Source organism: Phaenicophaeus curvirostris, chromosome 2 (assembly GCF_032191515.1).
Source record: "Phaenicophaeus curvirostris isolate KB17595 chromosome 2, BPBGC_Pcur_1.0, whole genome shotgun sequence".
Taxonomy (NCBI): domain Eukaryota; kingdom Metazoa; phylum Chordata; class Aves; order Cuculiformes; family Cuculidae; genus Phaenicophaeus; species Phaenicophaeus curvirostris.
Genome location: NC_091393.1, coordinates 84,456,107 through 84,469,508, shown reverse-complemented (window position 1 = coordinate 84,469,508; position 13,402 = coordinate 84,456,107). Strand labels below are relative to the sequence as shown.

Genomic DNA, 13,402 nt, shown 5'->3' with positions numbered 1-13,402 from the left:
CATCTCATCTATTAGTGCAAGAATTTCACCCACGTTGTGAAAAGAAGAAATTTATCTCAGGAATACAACCACACTGTACAGAGCTTTTAGTGCTTTGAATGGAAAGTTACCATCTCAATGACATACTGGGTATTATTGCAACAATGCAGACAACAATTTGAAAAAGCAACCTGATTTCTGAAGGCAAAGAATTCACTTGTTGTTTAGTTTCAACGAAACTACTAAAACAACCTCAGTAGATGCAAAATTCTGTTGCAAATACAATGTTCCCAGAAGGATGATCTGACAGACATCTACTGACAGATTTCTACAATTGCTACGAAAATGGCTTTTTAAAATCATTTCATTCAACTGGAAGGAGAAACAGGTATACTGGCTGACAACAGGATTCTGGACACGGACTTCACTTGTTCACCACAGACACTGAAAGATGTTCCCCAGTGATCCTGAAACTGAGACATGCCTTCAGGAGAGAGAGAAAAGTCTCACCTATTTCCCAAATAAAGAGTTCAATATTACTGGTGCTTGTACCACAACTTTATACCCACTCACTGTCTTCCAGTCTAGATCAGCTGAAATCCAGCCAGGCAAAAAAACCAGTTGTGCACATATAAACTTCAGTTAATTAAGAAAAGGAAGACAAACAAGTGAGCTGTGAAGGAGGGATGATGCCAATACAGCTGTAGACAGCCTGTTTCTAAATAAGCTAATGGTTTTGCTCCCTGCAGCTAGAATGCATTTCAAAACAGACCTCAAGTGGAGGAGGAATTTTTAAGGTAAGTCCAGACTGCCACACTTCCCCCTCCCCTAAAATGTTTCATAATTTCGTTGTCACAATATTTTTTTTTAAACCTTACTTAATGGCATTCAGTACAGGGCAACAGTTCAGAAAGTAGCAGTATTCTATGAATCAAATACGCTCCTCAACTTTTTTTCTAAACCAATACTAAGAAAAAATCCCACATTTTTCAATTAGCAACCAAACTGGTGAACACACCACATTGTTCTGAACAGAAAAAAAACTTGCATGTGTACAGAGATGCATTACTTAAGTTTAATTACAGCTGGTGTTGTTGAAACAATTCTGCTACAGATGACATAAAAACCATGTCTCCTGTCTCTCACAAGAGAACCTGAACCATGAGGTCATTCAGTTTTTATGAAACATGGTGTCATTTCCACTGCTGGCATCGTGCTGCAGTACATAAATATACCTTTCACTGAAGGGATTAGAGAGGCAAGAGACTTACTTATTTTTCTACATAATGTTCTACAATGTGAAACCATTCCACCTAGCACGATACCTGTCACTGGAGACACTATGGGTCAGCAGTGAAGCTAACGTTAGGGTCTGAATCAAAAGCAGCAGATCTGAGGTCAGCACTCCCAATGCTATTCTCCTTCTACCAATAAAAACTTGCAGAGGATTTGACAATGTTTCCCACCAGCCCAAACACACATTTGTAGGCTATGGGAAATACAGATTGAATTTCTATACCAAAAGGAACTGAGTATACATCTCCCACACTCCCTGTACTTTCAACTGAAGCATGCTGCCAATATTCTGCCCTGCATATGGTTTCCTCCTCCTACATGCAATGGAGTATTTTATGTGGATTCTTTCTAAAACAAACTGGCTTTTCCATTTAGAGAATAAGATCAAAACCTTTTAAGCATTTCATCTAACCACTTCTGACTCCTTCAGTTCAGCACTAAAATCCTGAGATCATTTACTCACAGAGTACCGGTGACAACAAATTGACATGTGGCATCAGGGATGCTGTTGCCTGTTAGTTAGGTACTAACTTGATCCAACAGTCAGGACTGTCTTGGAAAGCAAACAACCTGTTACAGTATGGATTCCCAGTCACAACCACACACTCAGCAAGCTAAGAAAGGGCATCCTAGAAAAGATCTTGCAGACTCTTGCACCATCTTTTTTGTCTGCTCTGGAAAAGATGCAAAGAGAGACAATATCTGCAGATAAATTGAACAAGGAGATGTATATATACAGTTGGTCCAAAGCTTCACCCCTAGTCTTAATCCTCTCAATGGGCCAAGAGTAAATTACAGGAACTTTACAGCTAAGGTGATGACCTCAGATTTGTGGTCTGATTCAGGTAACGGCTAGTGCAGATGAACAGGTTTGTAGATCTCTCAACCAAGTAGTGTGGGAAGAAAACAATATTATTTCCTATTCATGACCAGGGGAGACTGGAGAACCCTGGTTTCAGCATAAGAGAAAGCACTGCTTTGCCCTTGCTTCTCTTCGTACTCCAGACCAACTAAGAAAGCACAGTAAGAAATGAAACAATAACACATATTTCTCACTATCTCTGTATCATAGATTTATTGCTACAGATTTGTACATCTTCTACTTGTACAGGCCGAATTCTTCACTAATTAGCTTCTTCCACTCTATATCAGGGGCAGGCTAGACTTGAGTTGGTGAAAGACCCAATACACAAATGCTGGCCAGATGTCAAAAGAAGAAGGAAGAGTGGTAGCCTGGTTACATTGGACCAATAGCAGGTTAATTCTGGCTGCAGGCAACATAACTGGCTACTTATAGGTGTGAGAAGGTATATTCTTCTTTCTCTGTTTTTCCTCAAAATTACAAATAATTTCTGACAAAATGCAATGCACATCCACGCAGTGTTTCTACTCACCTTTTTCTTCTCATCAAACCTACAGTATGCAAGATATGCAAGGACACGGACACATTAAAGCCACAAAGCTCCATCCTCATAAATTATTCTGAAAGGGAATTGAAACACTTTTTCTATCAACACAAAGCTGATAATCCAAAGCCAGGAATAAACAGGATGCTTCTGGAAAATAATTTCAGGGAAAGGGTAGTAAACAGATGGGAAAATATACCAGAACAGATACAACTAGGAAAAAAAAAATGAGCTCAAAAGAAAGGATTATATTTTCAGTATCAGTAAGACAAGTCTTTGATGAGAGACTGGCCAGTTGGCTAGTCTGCCTCTAAGTAAGTTTCCAATTTTATTACCACATAATTTATTCTATTCTTGAGCTTTCAAAGATTCCTACATATTGTTACACTGGTATGTGCTTAGGGGAAGTATTGCTTTCCTTTCCCTGCCAACCACCTTACTTGGAGTTTTCTTCTGTTTCCTCATAAGTTTCACATTACCGCTGCTACCTCTTTTTACCTCTCTCACATCCTCCATTCCTACCAGCACATTCACCAAACTCCAGGAATAAGGGCATCCAGATTCTGCTGCTAAAAAAGTATCTGTTCAAGCGTGTCACACACTAACCCTTGCCAACACAGAAGACTCATTTCACAAGATCTCCAAAAATGTCCACCACCTGAATTCGAACATACCTTCTGGATTAAGCCAGCCTTCCCTTCTCAAATATTTGTCTCCCAGGCAAGAATTCTTCATTCTCAAACTTCCTTCTTTTTTAGTCCCTTACTCATACAATTATCATCTTCCTCTCATTTGCTCTTTCCTTCACATCTTTCTCCCTGGACTTCTCTTTCCCAACGTCCCATTTCCCCCTTACCACACTACTTTACTCCCTCATTACCCACTCAACAGTAGGGTCCTACCAACACTGTCTCAGACAGGAGCTCACTGTGGAGCAGCAGGCAGAAATGCTGCCAAATCTGTGCTTCCTGCCTTGCAGCAGCACAGCAGGAGCCCGTCTGGACTGGCAAGTGGCCGGATAAGGGAGCTGGAGCTCTTCTAATGCAGGCAGCATCAGGCAGAGATGACCAGATTCAAGGCCTTCCCAAGTTTTCTTTCTTTCCCCAGAAGAGGCCAGGTAGAACTTGGAGGAAATAACTCCATCTGTCACACAGCTGTGTTTGCAGAGATAATGCAAGATGAAACAATGCAGCAGTGAAAAAACAGGGCATGGGGAAGTGATACAGCTGCCGGTAAAAATGATCAGACCTTGAGAGTAGAATAACAGCAGCCCAAAAAGCATCCTCATCGGTTTGTCTATGTTCTTATGAAACGTGTTAGTTTAACTACAGGAGCTCGACTAAAGGCTAAGGTTTCATTTCAGCATAGCTCCAAACAGGATTGCCACTTAAATGATCAGCAAATCAGTTTCGTGAAGGATCTGCAAATACTGTTTATATAATACTGAAGAGCAACTCTGAAGCACAGGCAATCAAAGTAATTTCAGTGGAGCCTTCATTATTCTTTCTTATAAATACCCATTCTGCAAGCATACAAGGCAGTTTATACTTAGAGGGCGATATAATGTGGACCATTTAGCCAGAATCCTTAATGCAATAAATTAATAATGCAACAAAAGATTGAATAAACATACAAACACTTGAAACAGTGACTCACACCATGAAGATGCTTGGTATTTAAATGCATTAAAAAATAAAATGTCATTTTATTAAAAAAATGGCACTTGTATCAACAATGCCTGGCACTTGCACAGCATCTGTTATAAGAGAATTGCAAGGACTGGAACATACTAGTTTTCTCTCTTTTAGTGCAGATCTCCTCATTTTTTTAAACTCTAGTTCCTCCAGTGATGTGCTTAGTTTAGATTTCCAGCTGTATTAAAAAAAAAAAAAAAAACCAAAAAAAAACCCCCTAACCTTATCTCTGATAGCTTGAACATGACTTGACCCAGAAAGGGTAGAAATACAAAAGGACCCAAAAACAACTCAGATGTTTCCCATGACATATTGCATTGTTAAGGAGTTGCAAGCAGTGTGCTATGGGACAACTCAATGAAGATACTACTTCTTCATCTCCCTTATAGTCTGTTTCATGTGCTCACATTACCAAAACTGGAGCTGCAAGTTCAGCCCTCCTGCAGTGAAAACCTACTTCCATTGTAAATGTTTTGTGATTTTTCAATGCCTTCTAAAGTAACTTTTCACAATGACATTCCTAAAATAAACCCTTGCTTTATATAGTAACACTTTTTCAAGGGGAAGTGGAGAAAACTATAAAGAGATTTCTCCTGTCTTAAGAAAGTGAATTGATAGTCCTCTGACTTTTCTTGGGCACACAATGAAACAATAAGCAAGGGGAAGATTCTGCGTCCCAGCAGAAAAGTTTTGTACTCAAACTAAGGGGACATACTACAAGGGGAAAAACTTGCTGTACCATCACATTTAAAGGGCAGTGGTCTCTGGTTTGAAGTCTGATGGATGCCCAGTGCCCAGTGGAGTTCTTCAGGTATCAGTACTAGAGCAAGTCTTGCTTGAGATCTTAATCAATGACTTGGAAGATGAGACAGATTGGGCAACTTTGTAGATGACACCAGATCAGAGAGATCAGCAGAAAAGGACCTGGCAATTCTAGCAGACAAAAGAAATTTGGAGCACAAATATATAAGGAAAGATGGAGGGAAGCAGGTTTGGCTATGGCAGGATCTGATCACTGTGTTCAGTTTCCCAGAGCGAGTTAGACAGAAATCAGTAAGAAAGCTTCTCAGTGGCATGCACCAAGAGGACAAGAGGCAAAAGTCAGAAGTTGCACACAGAGAACTTCCAGCTGTGTGTAAGAAAACAAATGTCAACAGTGAGAGGAGTAAACTACTGGAACAGGTTCCCAAAGAGGCTGTGGACTCTCAATCCATGGGGAGTTCATAAGTCATCTGGACAAGGTTCTGAGCAGCCTGGACTAACTTTGAAGAAGATACTTGACTAAATTATTTCCTAAATGCCTTCCAATTGAAATTATTCTATGAACCTTGTATTACTGCTTTTAACAGGAACTGGATTTTTCTGAAGCTGTCATTATTATCACAGAACACTGGAACCATTCTGTCAATAAAATTGCATCTTGCTCTCTGCACAGCATAACAGTCAAAAATTGAATATTTGGATGGAATTTCCAACCATGAAACACCACAAGAAGTTGATCTAGTAAATCAAGTATTATTTGACATTCTTCTGCCTTTACCTGGTCAGCTGACTCTGTCCTGTGACTTTGACTATCTCTTTGCAGAGTGGAAACATTGAAAATTCTTACCTGTTTTATATAGGAGAGATACTTCATTTCTACAGAAAGTGAAAGTATTTTCCAAAACACCATCCTCCAGAGGAGTAAGTTTCTCAATATCCCCAGTTTATGACTTAAGTGAGACCTAGTTTTACTACCTGGCAGTCACTTCCAGCTGACAGCAGCAACACTGGTTGGAAATGCACTGTGCCTCAGAAGAATGGGGGAAGAGGAATGGGTCAAAGAGAAGTCTAGCATCTGTAAGAAGAAGATTCTAATTCTCTGCTGAGCTTCTTCCTCAATAATATTTTGATAAAAAGATACCTATGCTGGAGTGGGAGTAATCAATGAAGCCAGAGGTCTAATGATTGAATTCCCTGTTCTAAGGGTGATTTAGTGTAGTATGCGCTGGCTATTCTGAATAAAGATATATATCAAGAGCTGTAACAAGAGCTGTAACCTCATGCCTCAGACTCAATCCAAGACTTGTACTAAAGAGTATAACAAAATAAATTGCCTTGCTATATTTCCTTGCTTATTAACAAGCATAGCATTTTTTCAAAAACACTAGAAGTACATTGTCTACCAATTTGGATATAAAACCCCTTCAGTAAGTAGATTTACCAACTAATCTTAAGACCAAAAAAAAATATTAGATATGTGACAGCCAATTAATGTTTAAACAGTTCTCTGTACATTTTTATGGGAGGCATGAGACCCCACAGAATAATTTATTTGACACAGATAATTGAGTCACTGTGACTTATGAAGCATCCAGAATTACAGCCAGTGGCAACCACTCACAATTTAAAACCCTTCACCAAATAAATCTCATCATGACAATTCAAGCGTACACAGAGATCCAATTTAATCTTTCCAAAGCATTTAAATCTGTGGTAAAGCCCAAAGACTTCTATGATTTTTTAATTATTATTTAAGCATGACAAGGTAACTAGACTGAAATATACTTACTTTCCAACATATAAACCATAGTTTGCTCCACAGCCTGTGCTGCCTAGCCTAATATCTGTCTGTCAGCATTAATGTGACAAAGTTCTGAAAGAAAAGTTGCAAGAGAACTGTCAAGTCATGTTATAGCCAGGCCAATCTGTTTGTGCTCTGTCTTTAAAAATAGTGGAAATATCAGACTCATTCCTTAAGCTGTCATGACTACAAAACCTTCATTGACAATGGGCTTAGCTGCTTAGGGAAGAAAAAATATCTTCAAGGAATATGTATAACATACAGCAACAGCATTTGTGCTCCTGTTCATCAAACCTTAATCTGATTTTATTTTTAATCACATAATTATCCAATATTCTCAGAAGACTGAATTAATGACTCATTATAGGGCAACTCTGAACTTCAATATCTGAAAGAAAATTCAGGCTTGACCACAAGCCTATAAGGAAATTACTTTCTTTTCAAGACAGGCTCTAAAGCATTGTATAGAGGTTAAACTGAGATGACTGTCAGCCTTTACAGAAGAGAAACGTGGGTTCAAGTGAGCTAATGGATCTCTTTACTGGTTGCAGGCAAGACAGATAGCTACCCGCCAAACCAAAGTTACAGAAACAATAAGACACTGACACACAGAGAACACTGAAAGACTAGCAACTAGTTTGTGACCAAAATGCTTTGTTCAACTGGATGTGCTATCAACCCAAGCTTTAAATGATTTCTTTTGTACTTTTTATTTATCTTTAGAATTACGGTAGTAGAATTTATCAAAAAAAAAGCTAGGAATTTTATAAGGGAGCCAAAGTGAGTCAGATACTGAGTACTCACCATATTCCATGCATATAACTCTTGCAGAGCTTTCAAGTTGGGTTTTTTTTACCTATATTTTTACCTAAATACTGCAACGTGAGCACTAATAAAATACGGCCACATCACCAGGACAGGACAGTAATAAATAACAGAAGGGTCAACATCTTACATGTACATAGCACGTTCTGTGAGAAAGCAAAGGCATTTTAGGGACAGATGTTAAATAAAATGATGTTCAATACTTGGAGCTTATTTCTATGACCCACCCTTAGTAAATGAGAAAATAAGGCACAGATAATTCAAGCTGTCTTCTAAACATACTACACAAAGCCAATACCTGAAACAGCACTGATTCCAAAGGCTTCTTTCCCTAATGTTTGCAAAAAAGATGCTTTAATTTAAAACTGAAAGTTAATATTAACCTGTATCACTCTGTTCAATCAGTCCCTCCCACTGTTTTTAAGTAAATCTGTGAACGTGTAACTGTTAAGTCAAACTACCTTAGTATGACTTTGGCTTACCAGCATTAATACTATCCTCACAATACAAAAGAAAACTGGGGGGGAGAACAAAAAAAAAGAGGCAAAAAAGAAAAAAAAATATGCTCTGCCATTTTATTTTTCTTATGCTTGGTTCAAGCAACTGTCACAAACTTCAGCCTACACAACTCTTGTCATGCCAGAGAGCTGTTCCCAGACACATTTGTATTCACATTATATCAGAATACTCCAAAAAGCATTCAGTATTTTACAACTTCTCAGGCAGGCATCATTAATATTTTTGCTGGCACGATACTCCTAATACTTCCTGGCAATCCTTAAGTACTACTGGTTAGGAAGCAGCTCCATGCATTCAAAGACATTTGGCATGAGTTCAAAAAGAGATGGTCCACAACAGAAATTATTTTTTTAAACAGTAATGTTCTTGGTATTTATGAATTGGTTTACTGTGGTATTATGAAATGGAACACTTGAAAAGCTCTTTACTTAAAGCTTTCCTTAAAATAACAGATCTCAAGGTAGGTAATTTCATCTTAAAGTAGTTAAAGAAGGGAAGGACTCAGATTACCCAAACCCAATGTATTTTAAGAGAATAATAGTGCTGCGGGACTCCACATAAGCATGCCACATTTGAAGTGATGACAAATAAACCACAATTTGGTCTATTTAAGTCGGCTTCACTTCAGACACAACTCAGTTGGAGCTACACTAGATATGCAGAACACTAGAAATGCAGAACACTAGAAATGTGGTACGTTTGATCTTGTTGGGAGTTCAAAAAGATTTAACATAGCTCAGTTAAATAAACGTCAACAGGAAGCTAAATCTCAGTTCAAGACATTTTAGGAATGGGGTAAAACTGATTAGCAAAATGCTCTTTACAAAAAAAAGACCGGAGGACAGCAAAACAAAGTGTCCGTGATCATTAGTAAAGAGACCATATACTCTGTTCCCGAGTTGACTACATGATCAGGTGAGGATGTAAAATTATGCAGTTAGTACACCAAATTCTGCTGTTGGTTGTATCGTGCAGCTGCCCCAAAATATGCTCAGCTGCATTAGTCCAGATTAGAGTACACCTTGGCCAAAACACATTTAAATGATACCTCAGCTAGTAAAGCAAATAGAGAGCAACAGTAACTGCATTTCTGCAACAAGAGTAACATGCAGTGCATATTCAAATCAACTGTACTGAGGCATCTCTATGTATTACTTCCACCCCACACAGAAGCTACGCATGCACCAAAGTTTGCTTCACATTTTGATGCTCATTAACTTTGAGACAGTCTCATTTAGCTGATACACATTCTGCCAGTATGGCTTCAAATACAACTCACTTTACCGAACTGTATACTTCTGAAAATTCAAACCTAGGGGAAAGTTATAGGCCTCAGTTGGAAAAGTTCTTCTGAATTTTGAAAGGACTAATTCTCAGTGTTACATGAAGTTTACTCTGCACACAAAAAGAGTTGTTTAAAATAGTCAGTATAATTCTATAATGGGAATGTAAGGCAGAGGCTTGTTAGAAGAAACCAAGCAGAAAGAAAGCACCATTCTCTTCTGTTATTACTGTCAGAGTTAACGTGGTCATTGAACATCCTAAATGCTTAAAAAAATTACCATATCACACAGAGTGGTATTGGTACTATGTAGTACATGGAGAATTTGATTTTTCAGCCATTTAATTTAATAAGCATCAGCAATAATGCATTAAGATAAATCTTGTGCATAGTTTAAACAAATGTTTCTGATAGTATCCAGTTTGAGGGGGGCAAAGCAGCGTTATGACAAACACCACTGGTGACCCATATAATAAGATCACTCAAAAGTAGTAAAAAAGTTACTAAATGTTTCAGATATCTGAAGGAGTTTCTGTATTTCATTTAAAATATTCTGACCAGCTTCATTCTGTCTGCCCCCAAAGAGTGCAGAGCACAGGAATGTATAGAGAACCTTTAACTTCTTAGAGGAAATGCATTAGAAGTTTCCAAAAATAAAAATTCTCATTTACACTCTTTTGGTTTTGTTTCACAGTTTTTATTGAACCTATTACATTAATATTAATGAAAATCTGACCTGTCTGCAGGAAGAAAATTAGATTTTATTTGATTCAATGTTAATTCTTTCCAGATACTTGCCCAAACTTCAGCCAGCTTCAGGTTAGAACAATATCAAGTCCAAATGCTACATTTTTTTCTTGTCCTTTAAAATAATTTACAAAATATAAATTCTCATTCAGTCTTAGAAACTCCAAAATCTTTCAAAGTGATGGGATGCTCCGATAAATTAACAGCTTATTCTTAGTAACCAAACGCACTTTGTTTTTTTGAAAAAAAAACAAAACCAAAACAAAAACACTTAAAAAACAATTTAACAGGAAAATATTATTATTAAAATCCTCTATTGCCTTTATGAGAATCAATTTGAAATATATCTACTGTCCTTTACAAGTATATTACAGTAAAAAAGAAATCAGGTCATAGGGAAGGAGCAGGAGTTTTGTTTCTTTGGAAGATTTTTACAATAAGATGTTTAAGGTAAAAGAAACTTCTATGACTCAATCAATAAGCTACATGTCAGACTATGTTCTAGAAGAAATAAAGAGACTAGATTATAACAGGTCTTATAAAAAGAATAACAAAAATCCTTGTGTTTTATATATGTGGGTAACAGGTACACTTAAAAGTTTATTCTGGCAAGGTGTTAAATCTGCTATTCGATGACCTTCACAAACCATGTATTTGAATAGAATTATTATCTATTTATAAGAACAGATGGTACAAATTCTTGCTGTATTACAATAGAACAAAGTTTTCAGCCATTTTCAATTTCAATCACTCAAAAATTTTTCAACAGATGTAAGAAACGTGCACCATAAACATAGTCTATTGAGAAAAGGTTTCCTTTCCTAGCTGCCTCTTCTGGAGCTCTAGAACTAATGGATTGCTCTTCATGAGTTTACAGACTGAAAGTTGAAAAATGCTTCGCAAAGAATAAATTTGCAGTTACTGCACTGTTTATGGAAGAATAAATAGCCAGATTTGCTGAAAGTACTATATGCGTTTAGACAACAATTTCTGTACAGGAAAAAGACAATGTAATAACAGACTTCAAATACATTAAAATAATCATTAAGATTACAATAGTAATGAAGATAATCAGCTGTTTAACTTGTAGCAAGAGATTGAGAATAGAATACACTTTTAAGTCTAAAACCTTTTAAAAAGCTGTAGAATTCTCACTTTGGGGGACATTAAGGTTTGGGGAAGAAGACGGAAGAAAATATGACTAATCATCTAAATGTTAACAACTCCTTTTCAAAGAGAATGAGAGCTCAGTAGTTGACTGCTACAGACCCCTTCCAGCCTTGCAGTACTTGACATCACTACAGTGCCTGGCATTACCATCACGCTTCCGTGGTTTCAACAATAAGATAAATCTCGTAACTGCACGATTAAGAGTTCAAAACTATGCAATTTCAAAGAATTCTCACAACAGTGTGATCTATTTCATACTTCTAATCCACTCACGTACAACTAAGCTAGCAGCTGTACTGTGACTGTAACAAAAATAACTTCTGTATCCTTTGCGTGTTAGTCAAAGGAGGGTTTTTTAACATTACTCCATCAGGTGTCTGTAGAGGCATTCATGAGATCTGCTCTATTTTTCAACTTGTCCTGTTACATCCTGAACGTTTATGTCATGAAGTTACCTGTGTAGCACACACACAACATAAACTAATCCAAAAATACGTGACCACTTAAAAGAATTGCAAATTACACATAAGAACAACTTCACTGCTGTGGAAACAAAACGCCTTCTAAGCTACGTGCCTACACCTAACACCAGAGTCACTGTGACCCAGACTACAGCGAGGAAGATGCACGGCGGCTTCTGAGCGAGGAGGGTGGGCTCTAACGCCAAGTTCGTGCATGACAAGGATGAGTAAGTTTCACATTCAAATCCGACTTTTAACAAAATTAACGTGGTAATTACTGAAGGAAAAACAGCCTGATGGCTTCATCAGTTATAGGGTGGTTTCTCGCTCCCAACACTCCATTCGCCGGCGAGAAAATCGGTCTCCTGTCCTTACCTCGTCGATCTCACGTTTCGGCACCGCCGGTGCCGGGCAGGGATGCTTTTTCCCTCACCCACAGCAGAGGGAGGGCTCCGCAGCACCCAGCCAGACGGCAAGGTGCGTTCTTATCGGCTACCACAGCGTTGCCGCTGCCCTTTACGCTTGCAAAAAAACCTCGATAAAATCCACCGGCCCACGCGGAGGCTGCAGGGCGCGGGGCGCCCCGACGGCGAGGGCGGCACCGGGGGAAGCGCCCGATCCCCCCGCGGGACGCGGGCACCGCGGCTTTGCCTCGGCTGCTCCGCCCAGCCCGTCCTGCCGCCCTCTCTGCCCCCGGCACCCCCCGACCGTCCTGCCCCGCAATCTTTCCCCGGCACCCCCAGCCCGTCCTGACCCCCAGTTTTTCTCCGGCACCCCCAGCCCGTCCTGACCCCCAGTCTTTCCCCGGCATTCCCAGACCACCCCGCCTCCCTCTCTTCCCCCGGCACCCCTAGCCCGTCCCGCCCGCCTCTCTGCCCCCGGCACCCCCCGACCGTCCTGCTGCCCCCTCTGCCGCCGGCATCGAGAGCTCCCAGCCCGTCCTGCCCCCCAGTCTTTCCCGGCTCCCCCAGCCCATCCCGACCCCTTGTCTGTCCCCGGCACCCCCAGCCGGTTTCCAGCCGCGGGGCGGCGGAGGGGCCGGGGTACTCACATGCCAGATGGCGAAGAAGATGAGGGCGGCGCAGAGGACCAGCGAGAGCATGTAGCAGAAGGCGGCGAAGGTGAAAGCCATGGCGGGGACACCCCCCAACCCGTGCCTCCCGCCGCCACCGCCCCGGGGCGGGTCCCGGAGGCGACGGGGAAGAACGGCGACCCCCGAGCCTGCGGCGGGGAGAGCGGCAGCGCCAGAGCTGCCCCGCCGGGCCCCGGGCTCCCTTCCCCTCCGCTCCCCGCGCCCGGCGGCGGCGCCGTCACCGGGGGTTCCGCGGTGGGCGGGGGAGGGGTCCGGCTGCCGCGTCGCCGCAGCGCGAGTGGGCGCTGGGAGCTGCGCCGGGCAGTTCCCGGGAGGACGGAATGGTGGAATCCTGGAATGCCTGGGTTGGGAAAGACCTGTGAGGTCA

General features: G+C 40.5%; 1 protein-coding gene across 2 annotated transcripts in view; it reads right to left on the bottom strand.

Moving 5' to 3' along the window:
- Positions 1–13,084, bottom strand: part of CNIH3 (cornichon family AMPA receptor auxiliary protein 3) — a 199,241-nt gene extending 186,157 nt beyond the window's left edge. For both annotated transcript variants that reach the window (XR_011337055.1, XM_069852757.1), the window contains exon 1: positions 12,994–13,084. Coding sequence is in view for 1 of the 2 variants with exons in the window: in XM_069852757.1 (XP_069708858.1) it covers positions 12,994–13,074 (81 nt within the window). In the remaining variant the exon portion in view is untranslated. The remainder of the gene's footprint in view (positions 1–12,993) is intronic.
- Positions 13,085–13,402: the final 318 nt, after the last annotated feature.